This window comes from Vicia villosa, linkage group LG2 (genome assembly GCF_029867415.1).
Source record: "Vicia villosa cultivar HV-30 ecotype Madison, WI linkage group LG2, Vvil1.0, whole genome shotgun sequence".
Classification (NCBI taxonomy): domain Eukaryota; kingdom Viridiplantae; phylum Streptophyta; class Magnoliopsida; order Fabales; family Fabaceae; genus Vicia; species Vicia villosa.
This window is the reverse complement of record NC_081181.1, coordinates 164,003,029-164,021,952: the sequence shown is the minus strand read 5'-3', so window position 1 is coordinate 164,021,952 and position 18,924 is coordinate 164,003,029. Positions and strand designations below refer to the sequence as shown.

At 33.3% G+C, this 18,924-nt stretch overlaps 2 protein-coding genes across 2 annotated transcripts; both read left to right on the top strand.

Annotated features, from left to right (window-relative positions):
• The first annotated feature begins 2,440 nt into the window (after positions 1-2,440).
• Positions 2,441-3,439, top strand: LOC131650507 (LOB domain-containing protein 12-like). Its single transcript, XM_058920213.1, has 3 exons — positions 2,441-2,828; positions 2,946-3,342; positions 3,424-3,439. Exons 1-3 carry the CDS (start codon positions 2,441-2,443, stop codon positions 3,437-3,439), a joined length of 801 nt encoding a protein of 266 aa, XP_058776196.1.
• A 14,271-nt stretch (positions 3,440-17,710) lies between these two features.
• LOC131650506 (uncharacterized) lies at positions 17,711-18,247 on the top strand. Its single transcript, XM_058920212.1, has one exon. It carries the CDS (start codon positions 17,711-17,713, stop codon positions 18,245-18,247), a length of 537 nt encoding a protein of 178 aa, XP_058776195.1.
• The last annotated feature ends 677 nt before the right edge of the window (positions 18,248-18,924 follow it).

Here is an 18,924-nt window from a genome sequence, read left to right as displayed (position 1 = left end):
ACAACAAACTTGAATTAAAGGTTAAAACATCCCCAATAGTATTCCTATTATTATAACATTTGGAACACGATCGTGACAACGATCCTTACATTCTAACCTTTATAAAATTAGCCAAACATGGAAATAAATGCGAGCCTATAAAACGTGTAGGCTATGATAAGAGCGAGGAAAGTAAATAGTGCGAGCCTATAAAATATGTAGGCTATGATAAGAGCGAAAAAAGTAAATAGTGCGAGCCTATAAAATGTGTAGGCTATGATAAGAGCGAGGAAAGTAAATAAAGTAAAAGCAATTAAATAACAACCTGCTCCAACAGGAGTCTTTGGTTCTGGTACAAGAAAAGTAAATGCGGAAATGTAAATGCGGTCTAATGAACTTCAACCAAAGTACTCCAAACCCGATTACAGACTTAATCTACACCACAACATATCTTCGATGTGAAGGGACTGTCACTTTACAGATACTGATGGTATATGGCTTAAGTAGTAACTAAGCTTGGATGGTTTGAAGAAATGAAAAACGAAACTATTTATAGGAGTTCCTGGAGTCGTGTAAAGACGAGCCTGCCCCTTAACTCCTTTTGAGCGGGAATCATTTTGCAAAGACCGCGCTCATGGAGGGGGGTCAGCGGCCGCGGAGCAGGTCTACTTGGAGATCGTGGGAACGTGGTAGTAACCCCTCTGGTGGAAACTGGTCATGTCACCATGTTCCCTTCAGCGGACGCTGAGCTGGACGCCATGTGTACAAAATGACTGAAAATCTCTGTTTCTCTGGCTTTTTCGCTCGTTTCTTCAAACAAAGTTCCAAATGGATACAAAACCTAAAAACAAAGCAAACACAAGCATAATACAAGAAAACAACAATAAAAACTACTGAAAACATGTGATATTCGAGTCAAAAACATAGTGCAATTCAGTGTTATCAGATGACACAAAAATATACTTGAACATTCGCATAAATGGCGAGCATCCAAAGACATGCCATGATACCTCATTGATTTCTCATGACCAAACCTGCAAAGTTATACCAGTTTAGCATAGGAATATCAAGGTGCACCCAAACTGATCATCACAAAGCCAGATGCCAAAACGTGCATAACCCACAAAAACTAACACCAATGATCATTTTCAACATGACCTGCCCATAGTGCCATTCAACCATAGCATAAGCAACCACATACAACTAACATCATCATCATGCCAACATTCAATATTAGATTTCATCCCGTCAGACATACACTTTCACAATACGATTCACACATATATGGAACCAAACAAACGCACAAATTTCATCCAAACAAAAAGCTCACGGTTTTCTCTTGATTAATTGAAAACGAAAAATCAAGCTGCAAACTAACAATTAACAGATCTAAAACTATATAATAAAAATCTCTAACTAACTAACCTAAGTTCTAGCATTAACACCTCACAAACTTCCCCCAAAACTAATTCGATTCAGTCCGGATTTTGACATTATTTTAAAAAAATGTCAATAAAAAAATAGTTTTTTTAGTGCAAAAGACTAAAAACAAAAAAATATATTTTCGAAAAAAATAAAAACTAAAACAAAATTACAAGACTTAAAATCAAAATATAGTATATTTTTAGAGACGAAAAATATATTTAAATGTAAAATAAATAATATTAATTATATTTCAAAATATATATCATTATATCTTATAAAATTATAATTTTAAAAGTTATTTTATAAAAATTTCCCGTCCAAAACTTGTATTAAATAATAAATTAATTCAATAAAAAATTATTATAGTTAATTAAATAAAGAATAAATTAATTAAAATATTTCTCTCTCTCTCTCTCTCTCTCTCTCTCTCTCTCTCTCTCTCTCTCTCTCTCTCTCTCTCTCTCTCTCTCTCTCTCTCTCTCTCTCTCTCTCTCTCTCTCTCTCTCTCTCTCTCTCTCTCTCTCTCTCCCTCTCATATTTAATTATAAATTAATTTAATTAATTATTTTTTTTATTAAAAATGTTCTCCTCTTCCTAATAAAGTTGTTACATGTGTAAATGACTAGTGATCTGTATTTCATATAGTTATTTTTAAGCATTCTCACAATATTAGTTGCCCTTTTAAAAACAGTCATAATAAACAGATAAAAAAATTAAATATTTTAATTAATAAAAACACCTTAAAATTAAAGTATATAGACTCCCCCGTTAATGTTGCAAAAAAAATAAAAATATCATTATTAAATAATTAATACCTTAAAAAAAGCAAACAAAAAAACAAACTTTGACTGCATTTGAAACATTTTAAGATAATGTGAGAAAATTTATGAGAGTTTGTTATTAATTATTTAAATATCTTATCATTATAAATAGTAGGGTTGGTAGGGCCAAATTATTGACAAAATTAAATCATTATCACCATAAACCATCTTCTTTCCCTCTTAGTTTTTTTTCAAAACTCCTTTGCTCCTTATCAATGAATACTATCAAATCAAACAAGGCTTGTGCAGCCTGCACACATCAAAGGAAAAAGTGTTTAAAGGATTGTCTTTTAGCTCCTTATTTTCCTGCCAATAAACCAAAAATGTTTCACAATGCTCATAGTTTGTATGGTGTTTCTAACATGGTGAGAATTCTAAATGAACTTCCAAAAGAGAAGAGAGATTTGGCAATGAGAACCTTAATTTATGAGTCAAATGTTCGTAAAATATATCCAATTGGCGGATGTGTTGATGTTATTAAGGATTATTGTGATAAGCTAAGCGAGGCTCTTGAAGAGTTAAATCAAGTAAAAAAGGTTCTAGATTATTGTAAAGTAAATCATTTACAATCACAAAATCTTTCCTCTTCGTTACCTTCTACAAGTTTTCAAAATCCAAATCTTCAACCACATTTTTCGATAGATCATTCTTTGAGAGATTCTATTAGTTCTGAAAATCCAAATCTCCAACCGTATTTTTCAAATGATCATTCTCTTAGAGCTTCTACTAATTCTGATATTTCAAATATTCCAATATTTAACAATGTTGGGAATGTTACTAATTATTATAACAATAATGAAAATAATATAGAAACTATGATGAATGCATCTCCTTCTCATTGGAGTGATATCATTCCTCGTGATGTTAACAATACTCCAACTAATACAAATTGGAATATAAATTCAATGGATGCATCAAGGTTTGCGCAGTTGAGTGAAGGAGTCTTCAATAATAGAGAATCTGATCTTGGTGGTGGTGTTGATATTAGTACAGAAGAATGGTTGAAGGAAATCGAAAAAAAATTTAATGACGAAGATTACTTAATTCCAGACTCTGAAATTGATAGGATTTTAAATGGTGATGAACAAGCCTTTGTAGAAAAATATTCATCTCAAAGGTAATTAGTATAATATTTTATTTCTCTTTTTTAGAAGTTAAGTAATTTTTTTTCTCTTATGTATAAATTTCACTAATGCAGATTAGTAGAGAGGTGAAATACAAAGTCGACTGAATTGATGCATGGTTGAAGACAAATATGTTGAAGAAAAATATCGTTTTTCTCTTTTATGTATAAAATTCTCTATGCAAGAAAAGAAAAAAAACAAAGCAATTTTCTTGTGGATGGAAAAGAATTTCAGTTTTGGAAGCTATGAATTTGAGTTTTGCACAATGACATGTTTTAGTAGAAAAGAAATTTTATTTAATTTTTTTGTAACTAAGTTTTATTATATGGCTTTGCCATTCTGTATTGATACATTTACACTAGCTTGATATAGTTTTTTATTATTTGAGTTTTATTTACCGTATTTGAACTTTTTTTGCGGATGAATATTTTATCTCGCTTTCATCATTGTTTTTAGCATCCATTATTTTTTGGTGAACACTCCGGTACCCTTGAGTTTAGTTGGGTATCCGTACCCTCGACCAATTAAATAATAAAATTTAATGCCACATCATTTTTATATTTTATTTTATTTTAAAATTAATTAAAATTTAAATACAATTTGTACTAAAGGTACTAGTACCCAATTTAAACTTATGGGTACCAAAGAATTTATCTTATTTTTTTAGGTTTAACACTATTAATATATTAATGAAAATTGAGTATGGAGAGAGAATTAAATAGAGTGAGGGTGAGAATTGAGATACCCTTAGATATTTATACAAATTATAATTGATTGAGACACAAATAATAAAACTGAAATAACAAAAAATTTGTCACTAAGTGCATGTAACCGGTTACTGCGAACATGTAAACGATTGCGAACATGTAAACGATTACATCTATTTCAACAATTAAATTCAATTCAGTGGTAATCGGTTTCAACAACCAATTACATGGGTTACACCTGTTCTAACAACCAAAAAAACTACACTATGTAACAGGTTATCAAAACGTAATAACTGATTACAACATTTGAATTAATGATTTTTCACAACACACCACCTTAATTCTAGAGCTCAAAGGCTTCCATGGCTATGTTCTTCTTCAATATCTTGAACACTTTAATTGTGACTCATTTGATCAGCAAATCGGTCACTTAGTCTTCACTTCTACAATATCTCAATCTTAACCTTCCTCCACTACCAATACTTTTTATTAAGATTATAAATATATTAATAAATAATAAATTTTATATAATATATAACATATAGTATATATAAAATTAATATTACAAAATAAAATGATCCATTATAGTTTAAACAAATAAAAAAATAAAAAATAAATTAAATTAAATCAATAAATAGATTCACAAGATAGTCATCTTCGAATTCGCAGATACTATTCAGGTTGAGTTCCTCCAATTCCCGGATGATACGAATTTTTAGGGCAGTCTACTTGGGAGAATTTGGGGACGATAAAAGCGTTGTTCCGCGGCTTCGAGCGTTGGGGATCTTTATGGCATAACATTTTAACTTTTAAATATGGAGACATAGAGTTAGCAATCTGGGCCGACGATTCTTCTAGCGTTAACTCAAATCATTCATTGTGGTTGAGGGACTTATATATTCTGGTAGGCCTTTGGGGAGCCGAAGCCAATTGGTTTCGTATGTACTTGTCGTGCAAGTTTGGCAATGGTGTCGATATTGATTTTTGGAGGGATCGTTGGATAGGTAACGAAGCATTGCGCAACCAATTTACTCCGTGTATTAGAGGCATTGCAGGAACCGATGGTGAGGATTTCAGAAGCAGGATTTCAGGACCATAATTCATAGGTTTGGTTATTCCGCGACAACTTTGTTTCTTTGATAGATTTGGAGGCTGAAGCATGTGCCAACTTGCATACCATGTTGCAACATACATCGCCTAACCCATTGTTACAAGATGAGTTTGTTTGTTGGCCTTCAGCAACAGGTTTTCAGTTAAATTGGCCTTCGAAAGGTTATCCAGTAGGCTGGATTAAGTCTCTGTCTCAAGTGCTGGAACGTTGGAAGCTCTGAAGCTCGTTTGGAAATCAAAGGTGCCGTCAAATATTCAAATTTTTGGTTGGATGATGCTTCATAATAGACTCCAAACATGGTATGAGTTAGCTAAGAGAGGAGTTTTACTAGATGCACTTAATCTTATCTGTCCCTTATGTTTGAGCCTAGAAGAAACACACATTCATCTCTTTTCATCTTGTTGTGTTGTAGTGGAAGTTTGGAAGTCCATTATGGAATGTGTAGGGATAAATTTGTATCCTACTGTTTCTTCCTTCTCTAATTATATTTTATGGTTTTATTTTGTCATAAGTAGGCAGGATAGAAATAATCTTTGTAGTGTAATTATTTGGTTGTCTGTTGTACGGGCTATTTGGTTAGTAAGAAACAATATTTTGTTCAATGGAGGGGTGAAGGGGACTCGGGAGAGAGTTTTTTTGGCAAAATCATTGGAATGTGATCGGATTTATGTCGGTTATTCGGGTCGGTTTAACTTGTCTGTAATTACTTGAATGGTTAACCCCTTATAGGTGTTGTTGTAAATTGGTTTCCCTTTATAATCGAGTTGAATATCCCTTATACTCGTTTCAATATATTTGTTGCTTAAAAAAATAATTAGACAAATTAAATAAAAAGGTACCTGAAACAACACTAGCACAAACAAAGGAACAACAAAAACTTTAATGTGTTTCTAAAGAGTTTCTAGATGTTAAATCAATTATACAATTCGGTTTTCATGTGTTTTAAGATCTCTTGTTAGATTTATCTTAGACTCAATACTTCATTTGAGACTTAACTTCTTCTATTTAATGAGACCTGATATGGCTTCTTTGATAGATGCTATCACTAGAGGTTACTTGATCAGAGATCTTCAATGACTCTATCAAAAATTAGGTCTAGATAACTGTAAGCATTAAAACCACCAAAAATTATCTCGTAGGTAACTATACCTGCAAACACATATATCTACGTTCTTCCTTTTTAAAGGTGTTTTCAAGCACTTGAAGTAGATTGGTCGTAACATGGGGAACTTTATTATCTCAGTTCTTCTCATTTAGAAAATGTTATCTTCGGACTATGAGAGATAAATCAATCAACCATGAGGTTTTAAATTGCAGAAACAACCATTATTATTTTGAAGAATCGGTATCAAATGGGGTTTTCTGTAGCCTCAATTATGATAGGTTGTGGCACATAAACATGTAAAAACCTTGGTTGTACGTCTTAGATCTTGTGGTTGCGATTCTCAAACCTTATTTTGTAGCCTCAGTTATGGTATTTTTGTTGCTTTTTGTCTCTTATGATTTTAGAGTTGCTTCACTTTTTTTTTGTAGCTTGAATAAGGAATTAACATTTGAGTTAATTAAGACTTCAATAGTTTTGTTTTACAAAGACGTAGGTTATTAGCATTTCATTAGCTACATTTTCCTTGAACAAATCATGCTAGTGTCCAGCAATTTTTTAGTGATATTTCTAAAGGACATGGAAGAGAAAGTGCGCTGTAGGCTATCGAGAAAGTCACACAAGAAGGCATATGCTTAGACATTGTTGTATCTATTTCAATTTTAATTCAATGTGTTTCTAATTTTATTTTATTTGAATTTATTTGGTTTGTTTATAGACTAGATACATTGATTATTAATAAATTTAAAAATGACTTGTCTCTTATAAAAATAAATGAGATAATAGTAAATAGGGAATTTTGATTAGTTTGTTTCAACTTTAAAATAATTGATTTTTTTTTTGTATTTTTTAAAATAGATTTTCCAAAACTGTTTTTTAAAATATTACAAGTTTTTTTATATTCGTTTTTTCTAAATGAAAAACTAATTTTGACATCCTATAACTTATTAAAGACCAAAACTTAGTCACAATCACAATTTTTTCAAAAAGTTGTATTTCAAAAATGATTTTTATGAAAATCTATTTGAAATAGCTTCATAATTAAGTGATGTTTTAAAATTTTGATATTCAAATTTTTTTCATAAATAAATGAAATATCTAAAATCACATTTTAAAAATAACTATTCAAACAAAATTTCCATTTGAAATTTTTATAAAAAATTTCTTTGTAAAATTTATTTTCACAAAATTGTAACACTATAAAAATTATTTTTAAAAAAGTCAAAACAAACTGTTGGACAATTAGCAATTGCCATTTTTTAAATACTTCACGCAAGTATTTTTCTTTGTGCAATATATTATCTAACACTAATATTTTTTAATGCGACTTCGTGCATTTTCAAATCATTACATATATGGCAAACAATCAACTGTCACTACAAGAAATCCTGTCCCCAGCGACATAAATTAGCGACGTGGAAGTCACGTGGGTAATTATTGCCTGTAACGACGTGACAACCACGTCGCAACATATTTTTAAATTCTAATTAACTTTATAAACATAAAGTAATGAGGAGTCAGACGTTGGGTTACGTGAATAAAGTTGCGACGTCGCTACATTAAATGTATAAATTAAATGTATAAATTAAATGTATAAATTAAAATTTAAAAAACTATAACGTTCACATGGAGGGAAGATTCAAATTTTAAAAAATTCAGTTGTGATGTTACAAACACGTCGCAACATTTAAAACGAAATTACAACGTTCCACTGAAATGACTAGGTGACAGCATTTATGGCAGAGACATTAATTAAATATTACCGTTTGCTTGTTGCGACGTGTTTAGCACGTGGCAAATAGCGAGGTTCAATTAACGTTCCTACATTGTGTATTAATGAAAGCAATTCACTTCACTCCACCACACCATTCATCAAAAAGAAACCCATTTTCGTTTCAGACGAAGCTTCTCTCCCAAAACCAGACATTCAAACCTTCTCTCCCAAAATCCAACTGCAATACTAAGTCAATCCAAATATTTTTCTTTTATCAAAGGTAATTAAGGTTGCATCAGCATTATCTTATAATTTCATTCTATATTCTGTTTTTAAGTTTTGATTTTTTTTGGTATAGATTTAGTAGATTGAAGAAGGTGGAGTAGACTGAAGAAGGAGGAGTATAGTGAAGAAGAGGTAAGTAAATCAAATAGATTTTTAATGTGATTTATAATGATTTTTGGTATAGATTTATGGTATACATTTTTGGTATAGATTTATAATGTGATTTTTGTATAGATTAATAGATTTATAGAATGAAATTATATAACGAAATTATAACGAAATTATAAATTTAATAATTATTTATAAAATCTTAAAAAATAAAATAGAATATAGTAAACAAAATAAAAACGAAAATTAAATATATTTTTTATTAATATTTTTAAAACTATTAGAAAAAAATTGATATATTAAAACTATTATTAAAATTATTATATATTATTATTATTAAAACGAATTTTTTGTTTAATATTTTACAATATATAAAATAGATTATTATAAATATTAATATAATTTTAAAAAGAATATAATAGTATATATTATAAAGTTTTCATTTTTAAGAATATAATATAGATATATATTATAAAGTTCTCACTTTAAAAAATAGATTATTATAACTTAAACAAATTTTATATATTCAAAACTAATATAATAGTTATATATTATAAAGTTTTCATTTTTAATTTTTATTATATATATTATTTATTATAATGAGTAATATTATACTATATTTAAAAAAAAACAGAATATATATTATATTTATATATTTTTAAAAGAATTATATATATATATATATATCTGTGTGTGTGTGTGTGTGTGTGTGTGTGTGTGTGTGTGTGTGTGTGTGTGTGTGTGTGTGTGTGTGTGTGTGTGTGTGTGTGTGTGTGTGTGTGTGTGTGTGTGTGTGTGTGTGTGTGTGTGTGTGTGTGTGTGTGTGTGTGTGTGTGTGTGTGTGTGTGTGTGTGTGTGTGTGTGTGTGTGTGTGTGTGTGTGTGTGTGTGTGTGTGTGTGTGTGTGTGTGTGTGTGTGTGTGTGTGTGTGTGTGTGTGTGTGTGTGTGTGTGTGTGTGTGTGTGTGTGTGTGTGTGTGTGTGTGTGTGTGTGTGTGTGTGTGTGTGTGTGTGTGTGTGTGTGTGTGTGTGTGTGTGTGTGTGTGTGTGTGTGTGTGTGTGTGTGTGTGTGTGTGTGTGTGTGTGTGTGTGTGTGTGTGTGTGTGTGTGTGTGTGTGTGTGTGTGTGTGTGTGTGTGTGTGTGTGTGTGTGTGTGTGTGTGTGTGTGTGTGTGTGTGTGTGTGTGTGTGTGTGTGTGTGTGTGTGTGTGTGTGTGTGTGTGTGTGTGTGTGTGTGTGTGTGTGTGTGTGTGTGTGTGTGTGTGTGTGTGTGTGTGTGTGTGTGTGTGTGTGTGTGTGTGTGTGTGTGTGTGTGTGTGTGTGTGTGTGTGTGTGTGTGTGTGTGTGTGTGTGTGTGTGTGTGTGTGTGTGTGTGTGTGTGTGTGTGTGTGTGTGTGTGTGTGTGTGTGTGTGTGTGTGTGTGTGTGTGTGTGTGTGTGTGTGTGTGTGTGTGTGTGTATTTTCAAATATAATAGTAATATTTCTTATTTCTTATTTTTTATTTTTATTCCTATATATGTAACAAAAACATAATAGTAGTATTTTTATTAAATAATATTTCCAATATATGTAGTTTAAAATGTGTAGTTAAAAAAATAATTACTTTATGGTTAAATATGTTCAATATAGCGTGTGTAGTTAAAAATATTAGTAGTATTGTTATTAAATAATATTTTTAAGAATAGTAAATATTAACTAGTATACGTCTAAGAATAATATTAAGTTGATTAATATTCTAACTCAAAATGACAATGATTGTATAAATGTGCAGTATGGAATATTATCGGTATTATCGTAGTTGGATGTACGATAGAACATTTCTAGGAAGAATGGGACTTAAACTCAATTTTATAGTAGGAGTTGAAGGGTTTATCAGTTGGGCGTTTGCTCAGGAATTCTGTCGAACCGAAGGAGGAGTTAGGTGTCCCTGTCTTAAATGTGAATGTAGACCAATAATTAGTGACCCACAGGAAATAACAGCTCATTTGCATAGAAGGGGTTTCATTGCAAATTATTGGGTTTGGACATTTAACGGTGAAGAACTGCCTAGTAACGTACCAGAGACTAGCAACTCGCATGCTTCAAGTAGTCGGCCGCCTGTGGAATATGAGGAAAACTTTAATCTGATTGGTGACATGGTTGAGGATGCTTTTGGTGTGAACGTGGCCTATGATGAACCTGAAGATTTTGGTGGGGAAGAGTTGCCGAATGAGGAAGCGCAAAAATTTTATCAGTTGTTGAATGAGATGAATACGCCGTTGTTTGATGGATCGTCTGACTCAAAGTTATCAATGTGTGTGAGATTGTTGGCCGCCAAGGCAAATTGGAATGTTCCTGATCAGTGTTTGGAATTCTTCGTAAAAATGATGTTGGACTCAACTGCAATGAAAGACAACTTGCCTACAAGATTTTATGAAGCAAAGAAGTTGGTGTCGAAGTTGGGCTTAAGAGTAAGAAAGATTGATTGTTGCATTAATGGTTGTATGTTGTTTTACGACAATGAGTTTGGTACTCAAGATGGGTTGTTGGAGGAATGTAAGTTTTGTATGAGTCCAAGATATAAAATTCCCAGTAGAGCCGTTAACACTAATCAAGACCGTGTAGCAGTAAAGTCCATGTTTTATCTTCCGATAATACCAAGGTTAAAAAGAATGTTTGCTTCAATGCACAGTGCAAGTCAAATGACATGGAATCAAACAAATAACACAAGTCCAGGCACTATGCGGCATCCATCTGATGGCGAGGCATGGAAGCATTTTGATCGAATACATCCTGATTTTGCCGCAGAACCTAGAAATGTCAGGCTTGGATTATGCTCAGATGGTTTTACTCCTTATGTTCAAGCGTCGGGAAGTATGTATTCTTGTTGGCCAGTTATTGTAACCCCTTACAACCTACCTCCTGAGATGTGCATGAAAAAACCATACATGTTTTTGACGTGCATCATTCCAGGACCTTCGAGTCCAAAAGCAGGAACTAATGTGTATTTACAACCTTTAATTGATGATTTGAAGAGATTGTGGATTGGAGAATGGACTTATGATATATCACGTAAAGAAAACTTTACAATGCGAGCTTCATTGATGTGGACCATCAACGACTTTCCAGCATATGGCATGTTGTCTGGTTGGGGTACGCATGGAAAAATGGGTTGTCCGCATTGCATGGAAAACAACAAAGGGTTCACGTTGGATAAAGGTGGGAAAAGCTCGTGGTTTGACTGTCACCGCAGATTCCTACCACGAAATCACTCCTATAGAAGAAACATGACAAACTTTAAAAAAGATGTACGAGTGAAAGATTTGCCTCCGCCTCAATTGTCACCATGGGATATATGGGAAAAAGTTAGTGAGCTACCAAAATTTACAGATACTGGCAAAGAATGCCGAATTGAAGGATACGGAGTCACGCACAATTGGACAAAAAGAAGTATATTTTGGGACCTCCCGTATTGGAAAGATAACTTGTTGCGCCATAATTTAGATGTTATGCATATTGAGAAGAATTTTTTTGATAATGTATTTAACACAGTGATGGATGTGAAAGGCAAAACAAAAGATAATGAAAAGGTCATACAAGACATGGAAAAATGGTGTAACAGAAGAGAGTTGGAGTTGAAGCCTCTACTGAATGGAAAGTTATTAAAACCCAAGGCTTGTTTCACTCTGACTTCCCAAGAAGCTAAAGTTGTATGTCGATGGCTACAAGATTTGAGAATGCCCGATGGGTATTCATCAAATTTATCAAGGTGTGCTGACCCTAACACTGGGAAGTTGCATGGAATGAAAAGTCACGATTGTCACATTTTTATGGAACAATTGTTACCAATTGCATTTGGCTCGCTACCCAAACATGTTCTTGATCCACTAACTGAAATTAGTCAGTTTTTTAGAGATATTTGTGCGTCAGCTTTAAAAGTGGAAGACATCATGAAGTTGGACCAAAACATTGCAATCATTATTTGTAAGTTGGAACAAGTATTTCCGCCTGGTTTCTTTGACTCCATGGAACATTTACTTGTGCATCTTGCATATGAAGCTTTTCTTGGTGGACCAGTTCAATATAGGTGGATGTATCCGTTTGAAAGGTTCATGGGTGATTCAAAGCGATCGGTGAAGAATAAAGCAAGAGTTGAAGGTTCTATATGTGCACATTACCTGCATCGAGAAACATCACATTTTTGCAGTCATTATTTCAATCACTTGATGTTAACTCCAAGAACCATACAAAATCCGGTAAATGTCAACCAGAGGAGTCAATTCACCTTATCAGTATTCGGTCTTCCAGGTCGACCTTCTGGAAAGAAGAGTGTGCATTGGTTGACCTAGAAAGAAATGCAATCCGCACATGTCCATGTCTTGATCAACTGCGTTGAAGTTAAACAATACCTTGAGTAAGTTTACCCAATTTTTTGTACCTTTGTTGACAATGTCTGTATACCAAACTTATTTAACTTATGGTGTATATTTTGTAGGGAATTTAACAATGCCTATTTTCATAGTAACGGTGTATAGTCAACATCCGGCGTCATTCATGCTCAATTTCCCTTATGGTTCAAGAAAAGATTGTCTACCGTGTTTCCACCAACTCCAGAAATACTCCATTTGAGAAACTTGGCAGAAGGCCCTATCCAAAGCGCAAATGATTGGCACACATACTTCGTGAACGGATATAAGTTTCACACTGAGGCATGGACCGAAGGGAAAAAAACCATAAACAGTGGTGTATTTGTAAAAGGAGTTACAGATGGTGGTGAAGATGACTTTTATAAAGTTATTAAAAATATCTACGAGTTGCTATACCATTACTTGGATTCAGAAAATAAAGTTGTCTTATTTTATTGTGAATGGTATGATCCAAGTAGAGGCACGAAAATAGACAAGTCATACGGTACTGTTGAGATTCAAATGAACCAGAAATACAAAGAGTATGATCCTTTCATAATGTCAAATATTGTTAGGCAAGTTTATTATGTACCTTATCCTTCATTTGTGACACGTAAAAGAGGATGGTGTGTTGTAATAAAAACAAAACCGCAAGGTCATATTGAAAATGGCGATCAAGTAGAAGATGTTGCCTATCAAGTTGATGATGTTGATCAAATTAATAAAATGGTTGCAGCTGAAGACATTACAAGTTTGTCTGATACAACTGCTGAGGGACATCAAGTTGATGCATCTGTATTGTTGGTTGAAAATAATGTGGATGAAGAGAATGATGAAGAGTTTGAATCTGATGACAACAATGAAGAGAATGACGAAGAGAACGACGAAGAGAATGATGTGGGTAGCGAAGATGAATAATAACTAAACATTGAATGTATATTTATGTGTTAATGAATATTTATTTATGTGTTAATTAATGTCTATTTATGTGTTAATGGATATCTATTAAATATATATTTATGTGTTAATGAATATCTATTTATTTGTTAATGAATATATATTGATCTTAATGAATTTATTATCTTTGTTGATGAATAATAAAATATGTAAAATGCCACCTAAGAGTAAAGATAGTGGTAAGAAGTCCCAACATCCGAGGGTAGTAGTATGTGACACGCCTCACATGGCCGTGTCTCCCCGCCCTCAGAGTGTTGATCCTATGTCTTTAGCCAGTACTCAGGCTTTTACCCCATTACTCTCCTCCCACACATTCCCGTCTGGGGTACCTGCATCTTTCCAGTACTCAGCGGTACCGCCATCCTTCCAGCATCCTGGTGTGCCCTCGTCCTTCTAGTAGGCGGGAGGACCTAGCTTTCCATTCACACATACTAGTGTGCCCCCGCCCAGCTTTCCATTCGCCCATACTGGTATGCCTTCATCCTTCCAGCAGACTAGAGGATCTGGTTTTTCATATCCCATGCAGATGACTTCATCCTTCCAGCAAGCGGGAGGATCCAGCAGTACACGTCCGACACAGGCTGGACGTTCTCCTAGTCCACTCCCCACACAGACTGGACGATCTCCCCGTCAACGTCCGACACAGGCTAGACGATCTCCTAGTCCACGCCCCACACAGGTTGGAGGCTCACGCACCCCACATCCCACACATGTACCAGCCCGTGAGGTTGATGAGGCAGTTGATGAGATAGATGGAGCTGATCTTCGTGGGAGGGATGACCCCGATGAGATTCATGTCGTTGACGGTAGATTTTGGATTCATCCCAAAGGAAGCAAGTAAGTTTCCTATTTAAAAACTTTTATAGTATATATGTATACATTTTCATTTTTTGTATAAATTTATATCTAACATTTTCATTTTTTGTTTCAGTTTTACGCCGAGTCGGACTGCTGCTAGGATTGTTAACTATATAATTCAGCAGATGTATAAATCAGCTTTTAAGAGCTATGGGGACGTCGAAAATAAAGATGAATGATTTAGAATGTTTAAGGTATTGGTATTTATTTAAGTTGTGCATTTAATTTATTTTTTTAGTTATGGTTATTTAAATGAAATTCTCATTATAATTACTTAACATTTTATTTTAATGTCATACAAAACATTATTGCATGAGAAATGTGTGTGAGATCCATTGAGTGAAAAATCCGTTCAGAAAGTTTTCAATATCAGATGCTCTAAAAGAATGTCTGATATGCTGCGGCGAGTAAGGGAGAATTATGAGCTTCACGGCATCCGTCCTAGCTGGATAGGCGAGGAGGTTTTTCAGGAGCTTGTAATATATTGGAGGACTCCAGAATTCCGGGCTAAATCAGAAACTTTTAAGATGAGGGCATCTGAAAAGGGCGGTTGTGTCAACACAGTTGGAAGTATTAGCACCGCCGAGCATGCCCGACGATTGATAAAAATTTTAAGTTACATCTTTATTCATAATATATTTTACTAATTATTTTTAATTATATTATTTAGGCTAAGGAGTTGGGGAAAAGACCATTGATGCCTGAGCTGATTTTGAGGACCCGGACAAGGAGATCGGGAGGTGTTTTCGACGAGCGCACGAAGATGTATTTTGTAAGTGAAATTTACGTTGTTAATTTTTTTTAAATTAATACAAAATTTGTGATGTGAATTTCATGTGGCAATTGATAAATTGTCACGTGAAAATCATGTGGCAAATCATAAGTTGTGGCGTGAAAATTACGTGACAACTTTTTAATATATTTTAATTTATAGTATGTACATATTTATTTAGTATCATTAAATATGCATTTAAATATTTAACTTAAATTTTTTTTATTGATTATGTGTGCAGGAAGAATATGATAGACTGCTTGCCATTTTTCTGAAAAATAATCCTCAATTCATGCCAGCAGAGGGAGAGCCGCTTAACGCGGACGTTGATCACTATATTTGGTGTGAGGTTATTAAAGAAAAAGGGTCTAATGGTTGTTTTTTTGGGGCTCGAAATTTGGCGTCCAGCTATAGACGTGGTGACCGCAATCTGTTTCGAAGAGTTCAGGATGGAGAGGGTGGATCGTGTCAACCAAATCTGATACAGGAACAAACTGAATTAATAAGGCAATTGGTGAGACGCGGAAATGAGGCCCAAATGGAGATGATGCGGAAGAAGCAGTCTGATATGAAGGAGCAGCATGCGCGGCAGATAGAGGGCATTATGAAGAAGCAAGCTGAGATGGAGGAGCAGATGAGACGGTTTATGCATAAAGGTGGAAATTACAGTAATGCTCCTCCTCAAGAGCCGGAGGATGACGAAGTGACTAATGATTTTAATCCGGATAATTATTTTCCGAATGATGCCTCTTAAAAACATTTTGTATTTTATTTGTTTTTAAGTTATTTTTATGTAAATTATTCTACATTTTAATTCATTAAAATATTAGTTTTAAATTTTTAGTTTTATTTAATTGAATTTATTATATAAAGTTTATTATATGAATTTATTTTTCAAAATTTTATTATATAAATTTTATTATATAAATTATATTTTATAGATTTTATTATATAAATTTTATTTTATAGATTTTATTATATAAGTTTTATTATATATAAATTTTATTATATATATTTTATTATATATATTTTATTATATATTAATTAATTATATAAAACCAATAAAATCAATCAAATCCTGCGTGATTAATTTTTTTTAAAAAAAAAATAGCATTTAATGTAGCGATGTGGAAACCACGTCGCTACATTGGTCAACTTCACACTTTTCCACACCTGCCACACCTACTGTGTATGCAAGTAGCTGTTTCCCATTGCGACGTGGGAGTTACGTCGCTACTTTCTGACGTGGTCTCCACGTCGCTACATGGTTGCCACTTTAGCTCATGCGACGTGTTATCCCACGTCGCTATTTTTTTGTTGCCACGTGATGTTGCATGTTGCGACGTGCTATCCACGTCGATGCAGAGCATCTTTTTTGTAGTGTGTATCCATCTGTGAAGCTTGACTAATATTTATATTTAATAATTTTTTATTAATATATAATTCTATTTTTGATACATTATTTTTAATTATAATAGTTGTATATTTTTAAAAAAAAGTTAGACTCATTTTCTAAATTAGAACGAAATATCTATTTTGATTGGGCCGGTCCTAAATATTTTGGACAACCATATCCAAAAACAAACCAAATAGTTATCTTCTTTTTTAAATAAAAAATGTTTATTTCTTTAAAAACAAATTACAATAATATTTTTAAAAATATATAAAAATATTTTTTAATTAAATATCTCTCTCATGTTGATTGACATTTTTTTTCTACGTTACACACGTTCTAATGACCTATAGAAAAATTTGTTAGAGAATTAACCCCTTACAGACTAGTCATTCCTTAGAGTGGTTTGACTCTAGATAAATAATGTTCGGTTATTATTTTTAAGGTCTCTCACAATTTTATTTTTGATATGTCCTTTTAAGAATATAAAGTCATAATATACAAATAAAAAATTAAATATTTTAATTAATGTTTATCAGGGAGAAAATTTGGCTTAAAAACAAAAACAAAAAAAAAACAAATCATTATTAAATAATGAGAAAAAGAGATATGCACCACTATTCAATTAAAATATAATTTTAATTTTAAAAACTAATATAATATAGCAAATGTAAGAATTTTGATTGGTTGTATGCGTAAAGTTAATTTACACTATCAGTATACTACCTTTAAACTCTTAAATAATTAATAGCTTAAAAAACAGAAAAAGACAAACCTTTGGCTGCATTTTAAATATTTTAAAGATAATGCTTATCAGGGAGAAAATTTATGAGAGTTTGTTACAAATTATTTAAATATCTTATCATTATAAATAACATGGTTGGTAGTCTCAAATTATTAACCTAACTAAACCCTTATCACCATAAACTATCTTCTTTTCACTTTTCAAAACTCATCTGCACCTTCTTAACAATGGATACTATCAAATCAAACAAGGCTTGTGCAGCTTGCGAATATCAATGGAGAAAGTGTTTAAGAGAGTGTTTCGCTCCAAATTTTCCGGCCGATAAACCAATAATGTTTCACAGTGCTCATTGTTTGTATGGCGTTTCTACGATAGCGAGAATTCTAAATGATGTTGCTAATGTTCGTTATAATTTTTACAATAATGAAAATAATATTGAAATTATGATGAATGCGTCTCCTTTAGATAACATTCCCCGTGATATTAACAATACTCCGACTAATACAAATTTGAATATAAATTCAATGGATGCAATAAGGGTTGCACAATTGAGTGAAGGACTACTCTCCAATACACATGTTAGTGCAAACGATGATTTGAAGGAAGAGGAAGAAGAATTTGATGTTAATAATTTCTTCATTCCAGATTCTGAAATTGATAGGATTTATAATGGTGATGAACAATCCTTTGTAGAAAAAGATGCAATATCTGTAACAAATGAATATGTCATTGATGCCTTCAACAAGAGAAATAGATTTTTCTAGTCTTGGAAGCTCTGAATTTGAGAATTGGTAAAATGGCACGGTTAAGTAAAAAAGAAATTTGATTTAATTTTATTATTGTTCTGGACTGGGCCAAGATAGGCCCAACACCGCTTCCGGCCCAATAAGCCTTAGAGGTCCATGAATAGTTCAGTGCCTCCCCAGCACGCCTTGCTCGGCACTAACACCCTACTCGTCCCGGAGATCTTGCTCGGCGTCATATCCAACCCTCCGAGTATCCCGGATCCCACGTGGCTCCTAAAAGACCGCGTCTTCCCTTGGACTTCGGAGCGGTTAACCAGGACAGAGGGCGTACGCGCACCTCCGATATTTCCGCTCAGGAAACCTGGCAGTCTCCTAGTTGGGCTTGGGAATCCAACCCAATAGCGAGATCATGGCCCAGCGCTGGGGGCTATATATACCCTCTTTTACTAGAGGGTCAGGTATTCACTTCTTTCTAACCTTTAGCTAGTACTTGCACTCCCTTGCTCGTCTTCTCACTTTGGCATCGGAGTACCTTGCAGGTACACCCCCCCTCTCTCCTTCCTAGAAGATCTAGTCCGAGCAGCCTACGACGATCCTTCTGGTCAGGTACGATCAGTGGCGCCGTCTGTGGGAAACTTGCTTCCCCATCTTTAAAGAACAAAGATCAAAGCTAACCATCACCAATCGTCATGGCT

Bases quoted from the DNA above. Each gene is read 5' to 3' on its own strand.
- LOC131650506 (XM_058920212.1), top strand. From the start codon at position 17,711: ATGGATACTATCAAATCAAACAAGGCTTGTGCAGCTTGCGAATATCAA.
- LOC131650507 (XM_058920213.1), top strand. From the start codon at position 2,441: ATGAATACTATCAAATCAAACAAGGCTTGTGCAGCCTGCACACATCAA. The intron at 2,829-2,945 runs GTTTTCAAAATC...ATTCTCTTAGAG, and splicing joins CTCTTCGTTACCTTCTACAA to CTTCTACTAATTCTGATATT.